Source organism: Eretmochelys imbricata, chromosome 18 (assembly GCF_965152235.1).
Source record: "Eretmochelys imbricata isolate rEreImb1 chromosome 18, rEreImb1.hap1, whole genome shotgun sequence".
Lineage (NCBI taxonomy): Eukaryota > Metazoa > Chordata > Testudines > Cheloniidae > Eretmochelys > Eretmochelys imbricata.
The window spans coordinates 13,027,835-13,040,478 of NC_135589.1; the positions used below are offsets into that span (position 1 = coordinate 13,027,835).

Consider the following 12,644-nt stretch of genomic DNA (forward strand, 5'->3'; position numbering starts at 1 on the left):
TATGTTGAGTATTTAATCACCCTGCCCCCCCCCCCCCCCCAAAAAAAAAAAATCAGGAAATTGAGTTGTTTCTGCGTCAACTGTAGACCCCTTTCAAATGTATAGTAATCTGATTTAAGAATATCCATGTCTCTCAGGGTTTAATATTTCTGCTCATCACCACAGCATCTGACCACTTTCCATGTAAAATCAATAGCAATAATGAAATCTCTAGCGTACCTCCTGGGGTAGATGGTTCTTCTCCCTTTTTGGGGTACTGCTTTTGGTTTTGATTTTTTAGATTTTACTAATTTACTTGGGGGGTTTTGTTTTTTTTAGATTGGTTGATGTTTTTCAGGGAAAATAAAATGGTTATTAGCGGCTGAAAACATGCGCAGTGTAGTCGACAAATGCTTACTAGAGAGAGAACTTTGAACTGTGGGGAGATTATACTATACACTTATTCTGCTGTAGTGACCATCCCAGAGTAAGTAGCACTGTACAAAAGTTAAGGTCACATTAACATACAACAGAATAGGGCAGAAGGATGTAGCCAAATTATGAAATTAAGCAAGAAAAAAGAACTGAAAAAAAGGTGATGCCAGAACACTCAAATGAATTAACTTTTGTGCATTTAAAATATCAGCATATTCTATTAGTGTAGGTTTTTTCTTTGTTTTTATTTATTTCTTTTTTTAGAAAAAGAAAAATAGCATGTGTGTAGGACTATAAGATTCCTTTTCTACCCAACTGTTATATGTTCTATGACTCTGTGCTCCACAGTGCAATAAAGCTGGCAGATCATGGTAGATTTGAAGCTGAGATAGCTGAAAGGCCACTTAGACTCACTGGATCCCTGGGATGTATGTTTGAAAAGCAAAAGGCGGCTAGGAGAGATGGGACATCAGAGGGGATTGCAGGGGACTGATGACTTCCCAGAGGCAGAGCCCGCAAGGGCTGTCCAAGGTTTATATGGCTATCAGGGTACTTACAATCTCATGCACAAAAAAATTTCAGCTCCAAGCACCCCCTCCCACTCCCCAAACGTGGGGGAAAAAAAAACAAAAAAAAAAAAAACCACCTTTCCTGCCTTGGAATTCAAGTGCCAGGGCAGCACTGCTAGTGTCAGGCTACAATAAAGCCGCACAAAGACGGTCAGAAAGCAATAGAACAAGGCATCATCTAAAGATGTTCCAAAGGACTGACCTTGATTTTTTTTTTGAGAGCCTAAGCCGACTGACAGAACCTCTTGCCTTACCAGGCTTTCATCCCTCACCGTGTTGATCAATACCCTGCAAACACAACATCTTACCTGTATAAAACTTCATCAGCGAGGGAACTAACAATTTAGTGGAGAGAGGATGATTCTCAATCATTTCGAAGAACTTCTGTGTCCGTGGCTGAACAGCTGGGTTGGTCATGAACATCACCTCCACCAGCTTTGCTACCAGATACGGGTTTCGGATGTAGTTCTGGTTGCACAGCATCACAACAAGGAACATCACAATGTCCTGAGTGCAGGGCTCATAAAGCACCTGCGGAGAGTATCTGAAGAGAGGTAAGAAGGAGGGGAAAAAAGCAAAACCTGTAAAGGATTCAGCTACATACTTGTCTCAGGCAACTCAGGTCAGACTACCTGTTAGCCCGAGCAAAAGCACAAGTCATTATGGAAACTACATTCTGATGAAGTTACGTTAGGCGCCCTTGCCAATAATAGTTTCCTGGGACCGCCTCTGAATTACAGCCACAATCAGTTGTTACATTTCGTATGGCGTCAACACTACTTTGAAGTGCCACTTTAATGCTACCTCCTCGGCATGCAGGGACAACTGCTGCCTCTTTTTGAAGCACTGCGAGAAAAAGACAGGGGCTGGACATGGAGCTGAAGAAGGAAAATGACTGAGATCTCTTGAATTCTATGAACACCAGTGGACCCACAAGTCTGAGGGAACAACCATATTCAGCTTTAATGAGGTAAATCTTAGAAGTTAATGTGATTCTGGCAAATCTACAAACTAAAGGGCATTTGTTTATTAGAGTGTCATTGCTTATCTTTAATACTGCTCTAGACATGGTGAATACCTCAGACCTTATTAAGATATCAAAGAGAAATTGCCTTTTTAACATGTGGTACTACATTCAATTTATAATAGTCTAGGAAAGCATTTCCCATTCTGGAGGGCAGAGTCACTGGTGATCCCCCTACAGACTATTCTAAGAGAGACACTGGCAGCAAAGGATATTGGGGCAGACCTAGAGCAAGGCAATCTCCTTTGCAAAAATGCTCCTATGCCTGTGGGTAAAGCAGAAACTGGCTCTTTGAAAGCCATGTCCACAGCCCCATTCCTCTTTCTGCAATGACTCCAAAGGCAGCCAGCAACAAAAGCAGCTAACACGTAGAGGGCTGCATGCAACTGCAACAGCCCACTGCCGCAAGCTTCTCTTCTTGGCTCTCATGGCGCACAGCTTTGTCCAACAGGAAACCAGCCTAGCCCTATGGAGTCCCCAACAGATGCTTAGTCCATCTGCCCAGGCAGCATGCAGCCTTCTAGTGAGCTGGAAAGAGCGAGAGAGACTCACAAAAGCAAGAAAAAAAAAATTGAGAAATGAAAGACAATTAGATAAAAAGCCCTAAGAAGTAAGAAAAGACCAGAGAGAGGGGAAAAAAGCACAGCTAAAGCAAACTCTGGATCTACCCTCTCAGACATGCATGCAGGGGAGCCTGCAAGGTCTAAGCAACTGATATTCACCACAGTTTGCTTCCCCTCATTCTTCTTTTTCTGCTTTTTTCCCCTCCAGAGAATCACTGATCACTGAACATTTTCTTATTAGTCCTTCCCTTTCTGCTGGAACTGACTTAGCTCAGAGTTCTGACTGGATTTCAGTTGTAGAGAGGGGAGCCCACAGACAATTAAAGAACACCATCTGTGATGTGGGAAGCATAATAGTTTGCCTCAAACATGACTTTACTTACTGTACAATAAAAAATAAAAATTCAGCAACATCTTCCACATAAAACTCAGGCAGTGCTGCAAACATCTTCGGGACATCAGGATTTAAAGGCAGTATTATGCTGTGGAATAGAAAAGACAATGACAGGGTTAAAAGGAGGACAGCAGAATCCCATGGTCAAATAATATCTTCTGCACTCTCCTACAGAATTGCCGAATAGCCCTTTACAGATATCCTCATAAATATTTGAAGTTTTAAAATTCAATCTCAGCACTTCCGATTAGCAAAACATAACTCAGGATTTTACAGCGGTAACTGAAATAACTACATAAAATCAGACTTACAGTCTAAAAACAGTCATTCATTGACAAGAAGCAATCACAAATTTAGGAATCCCAGGAGGTGGTAATGTTGACGTAGAGACAGCCGGTATCAGATATTTGAGATAGTGATTTACACACCCAGCCCTGAAACTCACTTGGGGTAGGCAGGGTCGAGGATTCGAAGCAACAGCTGAATCACCATACCATAAAAATTCAGACACCGCCTCAGAAAGTTCTCATCTAGCAAACCAGCATCTGCACAAGCCTTGCACCGCACCAGTTTCTGCAGGAGGAGGGAAGATGCACACAAAAGGCTAATCAAGAGCAAGATACAAGAAACACAGTATAAAGATCAAATCCATCCACTCCACTCAACACTCCCAATAATTAAGACAGTTCTGCCCCTCCCTCCACACACAATATTTTATCATTGCCCAAAGAACAGGACACTTAAAAAAATCCCCCAATATATCAACAAAGACAGATGAGTACAACTCAACTAGATCCACAAGGAGAAAACCTTCACTGACTTGTAGTTAAGGAGCAAAACTCCAACAGTAAGAACAGGAGAGTTAAGAAGATAGAAGATCTGAGAAATTATCAGAAAAAGCTGTCTAGATGGTACAGAGTAGAAAACTGCTATCCATGTACAGTTGCAACAATTGAACAGGGTACTGAAATTCATAATGAAGGATTCCAGTGCATCCACTTTGGAAAGAGCTCAGGACTGAGAGCCAGGAGCTCTGGAGTTCTAAATCCAGTTTAAATAGAAATTGTCTGAAGCCATGAGCAAGTCACTCACCCTCTTTGCCGTTATTTATCCATCCAAGAAATGGAAACAGCAACATCATCGTTTCTCAGAAGCGTGTTGCAAGAACTGACCTGTAATCTGCTTTTACATTTTGAATTGCTCTATAAGTGCTAAGCAGTCTCATCCTGTATTGTACTGTGCATATTATATAGTGTTATTAAGTCAACAGGTATCATACAACAGTGTAATATATTGAAAACAATCCTCCTATGCACCTAAGATATTTTGAAACATCTATGAAAACATGGTTGCTAGCACACCTCTTCCGTTGGAAAAAAACAAAAACAAAAAAAAACCCACTACTACTACCACCATCACCACCACCACACCACACAGGTTGACAGGGCCAGTTAATTGTCATCCTAACTAGTTACAAACCTTAAGTTGTGTTTTACAGCGTTTCAGCATTTCTCGATGTCTGGTAGCTAGAGGAGACTCCTTCCATTGACTTTCATTGTTTTTCAAATCTTCCACAGTCCTGTAAACCACATGAAATCACTAGTGGTGACAGTAAAGGGGGCATATGTTGACAGCAGGTAAAACATTTACTCTACCTAATTTCAAGTTACAAAGGAAAGAAATTTGGGAAGAAAGAAAAATGAGATTATAAAAATTCATCACCTTAGTAGAAACTATCCCTCACATTCACCAGGACAGCAAGTTGCTCTTGCATCTTTTGAAAGGGAAGACAAAAATCTTGGGATACACTAAGTACACTAGTTCCACAACTGAGGACTCCATTAAGCAAACAAGAACCACAGCAAAAAAATATTACTGGGGAGACAGTGGGGAAAAGGATTTCCCCTCCAGACACATTCATCATTTTATCACATTTCAAATACTTGGTTTATACCAAATTCACAATCTCTACAAAAAGCAGAGTTAAAATCATGTAATTAAGAACAGTAACCCTGTATTAGAGCAAGGCTCATCCAGAACATCTGACAGGCAGGCAAGCAAAGGCCATATCTCATTCACCCCCCAAAGTACGAGCAGAGAGATGAAAAGCAGAAGCTACTAGAGGAAGATGGGAAGGTTGGTATCAGGAACGGTTCAAAATACCTTCCTCTCCTTTGTAGGACAGATACAAATGCACTCCCGGCACCTCTCTCTCAACCTCCTTCTAGAAAAGATTTCTCTTGGCAGACCCCTTCCCCATGCACAACCCCCATTACAATTCAAGCCTGTGGGGAAAGAGCACAAGCAATGGGAAAACTTCTCATGCTCTCCCCTTCAGTGCAAGGCCCATCATTATAACAAAGATTAAGTTTTGCCCCCTCCACCATGGTCACAGTCAGCCTAGATCTAACACGGGATAAAAGTGAAGTGCAATGACTATGTCACATCATCCACACGAAGCTATTCAAGTCTCAGCATTTGGACCTAATTCATTTAAAGTAGCAGCTGATTAATATTTTGTGTATGTTGTATTAATCTTAATGTATTTTAGATTTTATATTCTACACTATTATGATTCTATTTCCTACCACACCTGGATGTAAACTAGTCTCTCTCCATACCCCAGCCTCCATCTGCTGCAGATTATTATCTGACCTTAATTCTTTCATTAGTGACATCAAAATATATGGCCTGAATTTACAGAGGGCTAAGCGTTTCCCGATAAGTGTTGAGCATGCATGGAAATAACTCATGATTGACAACACTACATTCCAAAGAAGGAAAAAGAGGAGTGATTTCTTTTTTAAATCCAGGGTCTGGTTTATTTGAAAACACTTGTTTGTGTAAAACATGTGTTGACTGTTCACACACACATCTACAGCTTTTCTAGCCTTTTGTAGGTCTACACTGTAAATAAAGTTCAAAAATCCTCCAACAAACCTGCCATCTTAATGTCAAGGGACTTTTACTAAGTGAATGCAATTATAAATAGTGGAAAACACTGATACTGTGCAATCTGCTCTTATTTATTTTAACTGAGAAAGTTCCTTGAGGTTTAGAGATCCAGCAGCTATAAAAAGTTTATTTGGATTCATGTCAAGAAAAAGGAAAAACAAAAGCATCTTCATGTCAGCGTCAGAACTTAAGCAATTTTTTTAAAATGACAAACCAGTAGTTGAATTACATATGCAGTTACCATAGAATTCACTGTGAAAGCTTTTATACAATGAAGGAGATCATCTGATAGCCACAAGGAACAGATAAAAATCTGTTCTGCAGGCAGATATACAACATCACAGACATAGGAGATAAGCTGCTTGTCAAGCAACCACTACAATGACCTGCATGTCAGAGGTACATGTGCATTCACCTCCACAGCAATGCAAAAGGCTTAAAGCACTGACATCCCCAATCATACCACTGACTGTTCAACAAACTATCAAAACATTGCAACTCTGTACACCCTACGATGCTTTCAAGAACTGTCCAGTGCTCTCTAGGACTACCCCTAGAAGTTTGCGATCCTATCTAGAAACCGCATTCACAATCGATGCCATTGCACATTAGCACAACCAGAACCTGCAGACACAAAATACTCTGCAAGAGCTATCAAAGCAGCAGACTGACCAATCGATAAAACTCCCCAATACTCCATAGCATGGATTTACTTAAGTTGTAGTTTTAATTTCCATCAAATTTGCAAGAACCATAATCATACATAGGAAAGCACCTACGATTCAAGGTGGCGGGGAAAACTGTAGAACACATGCTAGGTAACTAACACAATTTCTAACCTGTTGAGCTCCCTGATGGCCCGCAGTCTACGGATATAGCGGCGGCAGCTTGGCAGGATGGAGAGGTGATGGGCATGCAAGGTTAGGAAGAAGCATTCTGTTGGGAATTTCGGTTCAGAACATGGAGACTGATCCCTGTCTACAAAAAAAAGAACAAAACAGGATGAAGGAGAGTAAGAAAAAAGCTACATGAATTAGTGCAGGGGTGGCCAACCTTAGCCTGAGAAGGAGCCAGAATTCACCAATGTACATTGCCAAAGAGCCACAGTAATATGTCAGCAGCTCCAGCTCCTCCCATCCACCGGCGCCTCACGATCGGCTGTTTCCTGGCATGTAGGAGGCTCTGGGGGGGGAAGGGGTGAGGAGTGAGGGCACAGCAGGCTCAGGGGAGGGGGTGGGAAGGGGTGGAGTGGGGGCAGGGCCTGTGGCAGAGCCATGGATTGAGCAATGAGCACGCCCCAGCACATTGGAAAGTTGGCACCTGCAGCTCCAGCCTGGGAGTCGGTGGCTATACAAGGAGCCGCATATTAACTTCTGAAGAGTTGCATGGCGCTCTGGAGCCACAGGTTGGCCACCCCTGAATTAGTGCTCAGACTTCGAATAACTCACTTCTGTGCAGTCTTAAAACAAGCTATAAAAGCAACAGACAGTCCCAAGCAAAACATTTACAGTAGTGAATATTTTGGAATATCCCTAATACCAGAAGAAAAGGTAGAAAATGCATGCTCTTTACTCACAAAGCTCAGCCATCCAGCCTGTAACATCCTCCATTGTTGCTTTTACTCTTGTCTCATCCATTGGGACGGTGATGCGACACCTGGGGTGGAATATATAGGTGGGATCAACTGTTTCTAGCTTTATCTTCGTGCTAAGCTGCTGCAGCACCCACAGGAAGTTGAGCATAAAACCGTCCGTAGACACCATCCGATCATCAGTCTGCAAGACAAGGGAGAGAAAGTGAATGCTAGAAGATGCCAGCTTAGAAGAAAGCAGCAGGCAACAGACCATTGCAGTTGGCAGGCCTGGAACTTCAGCATCCATCACTAATGCACAATGCATGGTTAAAAAAAACAAAACAAGGATCAGGACCTCTAAGGCTAACTAGAATTTGAGCAGCTTTAACTGTTAACAGCATTTCCCTGCCCTGTTTATGTCCAACACCAGTCATTTTTATGAGTACTAAACGCACACACTTAGGGGAGAGAAAAGAGGGGGAAAGAGTCTCAAAGAGGCTTCTTAAAATTTTTTAGCATAGGGACAGCCAGGAACAGGAAAGATTCATAAAGTAGCAAAGCTTCAGTTCTTAAATTTTACCATACAAGCAACATTTCCAGTAGTTTTGTTTCAACTTGAAGAAAACAGTTCTGCAGATAGTTTCAAAATGTTTGCATCTATGGAAAATGGGGACTTCAAGACACTGATGCCTCAAATTGCACACATTTAGGATACACAACCAGGTTATACCAAGGCAAAAATCAACCAACCAATGACAAAAAAAATCAGCCCTGTTGCTTCAGTGGAATTGTGCCAATTCTCACTAGGGATTACTCAAATTTACAAGAGCCACAAATAAAGTGAGTGCTTGGCAGTTTGTTAACTGGGGGAGAAAACAGGTTTTCATTGCAATCAGTTGGTGGAAGCAGCCAGGAAGAGCATATATCAACAAAAAGGCACAAACTTGTATACTAACAAATTTAGGTATTTCAGTACTCAGAGAGGAGTGAGCAAACTAGATTCATTTAAAAAAAGAACAATGTACGGAAAAATAATATTGAAAGAATTATCTAGATGGAATTCCTGGTTGCTTCAGGCCCTAGAATGTCTGTTGTCTTCTGTTAAAACTACCACCACATCAACCACTTAGAACTATTTGTGCTAACTACAGCTGTGAATCAGAGGAAGAAAGTTCAGTCTTTACCTGCATCTGTGCCTTCTTCATGTTGGCATCAACAACAGCTGCCATGTAACTGAGAGCTGCCTCTCGAGTTTCACCATTCAGCAAAATACTATGTAGAATCTTAAACAGTTCTTGCTGAAATTTTAAATGAAAATTATGTCACTGAACAGCAAGATCATGAAAACAGCAGCACGGAGACACACGTGCATATTCCAAGTATTATACAGAATCTAGTATTCTGTTGTAGTCTTCTTGTAAAGAACACAGCTATCCCAGGTACGAAAAATATTTATTTACAGAAGAATGTTATCTACACAAGATTATAGCTTAAAAATCATGGCAACTTAATCACTATGGAAATGTACCAGGTCTTGTTTACTCATTCACCCACAAGAACTGAGCGTTGATAGAAGTTTGTGAATGATCAATAGTTGGTGATAACAGTACCGATATTCCTTGGGTTTGGGTAGGGGGCTTACAGAAAGATCTCCAATTTTGTGGCTCTCTGGTTAAACTCTTCTTGCTGAGTTTTCACTCCCCCTCTTCTTAACTAATTTATTGTTTAGTGGATGGACTATATTTTGTAAAACACTTTTCACCCATGTTATGAAAACCAAAAATTTTTTAAAAAATAAAATAAAATAAAAAATCCTCTGGCAGCAATTAAATATCAGGACACTTACCCTTGCAGATTCCAGGTAATGCTGCAATGACTGGCTAACAACCCGCGTGTTTTCAAGAGTAATGGCAGGCCCTGAGAAATATTTTTCAACCACTTTAGTCTGAAAAAAAAAAAAAAAATTGCAAGCAGTACAAACACATCTTTTGGGTTCTTTTCCAGACGAGAGACTGCAAACAGCATAGTACTTACATCATCTTCAGCAAAGACAGAGAGACTGAAGAAAGCTCCAAGATAAGAAAGTCTTTGCAACTCTCGTCCTGCACCTGGGCTTACAGGTTTAGGCAACCACAAGGGCAAAGAAACAACCTACCAAAAAAAAAAAAAAAAAAAAAAAACTGAACAGGAAGACATTGATAGCGCAGCCAAATCACTGACATTTTTCAATCTGCACTGCCTTCTTTCCTTATTTGCATTTGACTCTGTTGATTCTTCATCATCCCATCATACTAGTAGCAAAATGGTGAAGTCTGTAGTGCTTCAGAAAGCTAAGAAAAGCAATCTTTGTTTTATCTCTCTCTGAACTTCAGTTATTTCTCTTCTCAAGGGGAGGCAACTCAATTTATTGATGATCTTCTTCCTTGGACAGATCTTAATTATTGCTTACTATTAAATACCGTAGCTCCCGAGGGCCCCCAATGATGGTCCAATCGTGCAAGATGCTACACAACCATGTAACAAGAGTCTCTGGCCCAAATAACTTATTGAAGAAATTTGGATGGTCCATCATCTAATGGATGCAATTCTCAACTAGATTGGTATTGCCAAAGAATATAAAGAATAAACCATGCCATCAGCAAGAAATGCATGCAAATTAGTGATGAGGTAGGCCTAATGGATTGGATATGAGGATGGAAACCATGAGTTCATGGCCTCCAGTCCTGGAAGCCACTGACTTTTTGTCTGGCTTTGGAGCAAGAGACTTCTGTGTGCCTCAGTTTCCTAACTGTAAAACAGGAATACCACCTACCTAACTTTTAAGGGTGTTGTGAGAATAACTAATGTTTCCAGAATGTTTTGAAAACAAAAATGCTATGCAGAAGTTAAGTATTATGTAGCAGAAATTGTTACATTTAGGTGTGCGGACACTTACCAAACTGCATATAGGGTGCGTTTTCCCAAACTTGATTTCACACAGTTCACCTAATGCCTGTAAAAAACGAAACAAAAAAAACCAACAACAACAGTTCATTCAGGTGCATTTCCCAGAGCACCCTGGCTATCAGTGAAAAGATAAACATGTTAGAATGCTTAAAAGGCCAGATCCTGCTCCAGTTAAGTCAATGGTAAAACATTAATTGTCTACAAAGGAAACAGGATCTAAATATGCTGATGCACACCTTGCAACTATCTCAGCTTTTGTGTCTTTTCAGGTTGCCTCAAGAAAGCCAAATATACTTTTTAAAAAATTAGCGGGGCAAGTTATTTGCTTGTTCGATACATAATGATCCTGTTGGTGAACTCCTAAACTGCCATACAAAAGTCAGTAAGAGTAATAAACAAGGCTATTGTCCTACACACACGAAGGCCTTTGTCTTCCGACCCAAAGTGGAACATCGTCAGATGAATGCTGAGGCCTGAAACAAAGAATCCTATCTACAGTCTCTAACTCAAGCTAAACTGCAGAGAAGGAAATAAAGAGGCTATAAAGGAGGATTCTGAAAACGCAAAAATAACGTGAGCTTGTACATGTTCCACTCCTTGTATTATATGTTTTCATACTTCTATTACAGTGTATCAAGTAAACTACTATTCCACCCTTTCCCACTTCAAGGCTATGCAGAAGAGACTCCAGCAAGTGTTGTTACCTATGCTGAAGCTGACAGCTGAATTTCACAAGGGGTTCAAATTATTTAAGGTTGGGTAGCCTGAAACTAGGGGAACATGGAACAAGCAGAAAAAGCTTTTTTTAAAATGTGAATCATTGACATCAAATTTGCTTAGTTTGCAAAGTCCCAAAGTGGTTTAAGCTAATTGGCAGAACTGCAAACTCAACCCAAATCTGAAGCAGTCCTCTTTCTGGTTCAAAAAATCATCAGTAAGAGATCCTACAATCTGATTTTATCTACAATAAATGGGATAGAGGAGAATCCTGCTTGCTGTTTTGTACCTGTACTTGGCTCAGCAACGTTGCCTACAAGAATAAAAGTTTGGTTGTGTCAATAAATCAGCAGTTCTGCCTCAAAGATACATTGGGAGTTGATCTATTGAGTAAAATAAAGTCACTTTTCAGTGGTCAGACTGCCATGAGTTTCCTACAGTAGACAGCTATGGGTTTGATTAATTTTGTTTATAGAATAATGGACATTAATTGGCTAGGCTGAGAGCAATACAAAAAACAAACAGAAGTAAATAGTGGAAAGTATATTACATTTTTTTTTTCTATTTCTGATCACTTAGGGTTTTTAATAACAAGTAAGGGATTTATTTAGTTTTTAAAACACGTGGCATGTGCACTAGTGGGCGAGACCTCATCTCTCATCTGCATCACCAGGATATAAACATTTGAATAGACTTTGCATAAAGTCTACTGTACATTAAGCCTGAGACACTATGAGCGCCACAGATTCCAGCTGGTCATTACTCTTTATTACTCACCGCATAACACTTGAAATTTCCAACATGAGGTCAATGTTCAATAAGACATTTGAAGCAAGCCAAACAGGGTTAATTAAAGTTACTTTGAACAGAGTCTGCATCAAATATTGGGTATCTTAAAGCAAGAGCTGCTAAAAAGGAATAGTCCTTACCATAAGGGGATATTTAAAATTGTCACTATCAAGGGAGCACTCTTTGGAAGCAAGAGCCAGGCCTTGTAAGATAGGGATAAAGATCTGTAAAAACAGAAGTACATTACTTATACACTTCAGAATGGGAACCAATAAGACATAGGTGAAGCCACAGCCCCGGGCAGCATAAAACCCCTGCTCACATCTCAAATACTAATATGTCCACAGAAGGAAACAAAATATAAAGTCTGTTCTGTCAGTTTATGTAAGTTATTTCAAAATAAATAGTAATGTTTAAATGTAAAAAGAGTAGCAAACCTAGAAGTACAACCTGAATCCAGTTCCTTTATGCTTAAGACAATGAAGTTCAGCCCATGAGACCACATCTTTTTGATTACATTTTGAGAAGGGCATCTGGCACGCATCTTCAACACATCCAAATACAGTGTAAATGATAGATCAACTTGATGTCTGTACATGAGAACTCACTTGTACAAACAATTAAATATTCCAAATGTGTGAGCACTTGAAAAGTTTTCCTGGTCAGTGCCAAGAACCTACATTATAGTCTAAAAAATTCT

The 12,644-nt window shown here is 40.3% G+C and overlaps 1 protein-coding gene across 4 annotated transcripts in view; it reads right to left on the bottom strand.

Annotated features, from left to right (window-relative positions):
* Positions 1–12,644, bottom strand: part of UBE4B (ubiquitination factor E4B) — a 64,314-nt gene that overhangs the window by 11,108 nt on the left and 40,562 nt on the right. For all 4 annotated transcript variants that reach the window (XM_077837150.1, XM_077837149.1, XM_077837148.1 and 1 more), the window contains 11 exons: positions 12,085–12,168; positions 10,428–10,484; positions 9,527–9,643; positions 9,339–9,437; positions 8,677–8,790; positions 7,496–7,694; positions 6,759–6,897; positions 4,444–4,543; positions 3,410–3,537; positions 2,954–3,052; positions 1,292–1,527 (listed from right to left, as the gene is read on the bottom strand). In XM_077837150.1, coding sequence (XP_077693276.1) covers positions 1,292–1,527; positions 2,954–3,052; positions 3,410–3,537; positions 4,444–4,543; positions 6,759–6,897; positions 7,496–7,694; positions 8,677–8,790; positions 9,339–9,437; positions 9,527–9,643; positions 10,428–10,484; positions 12,085–12,168 — 1,372 coding nt within the window. The remainder of the gene's footprint in view (positions 1–1,291; positions 1,528–2,953; positions 3,053–3,409; positions 3,538–4,443; positions 4,544–6,758; positions 6,898–7,495; positions 7,695–8,676; positions 8,791–9,338; positions 9,438–9,526; positions 9,644–10,427; positions 10,485–12,084; positions 12,169–12,644) is intronic.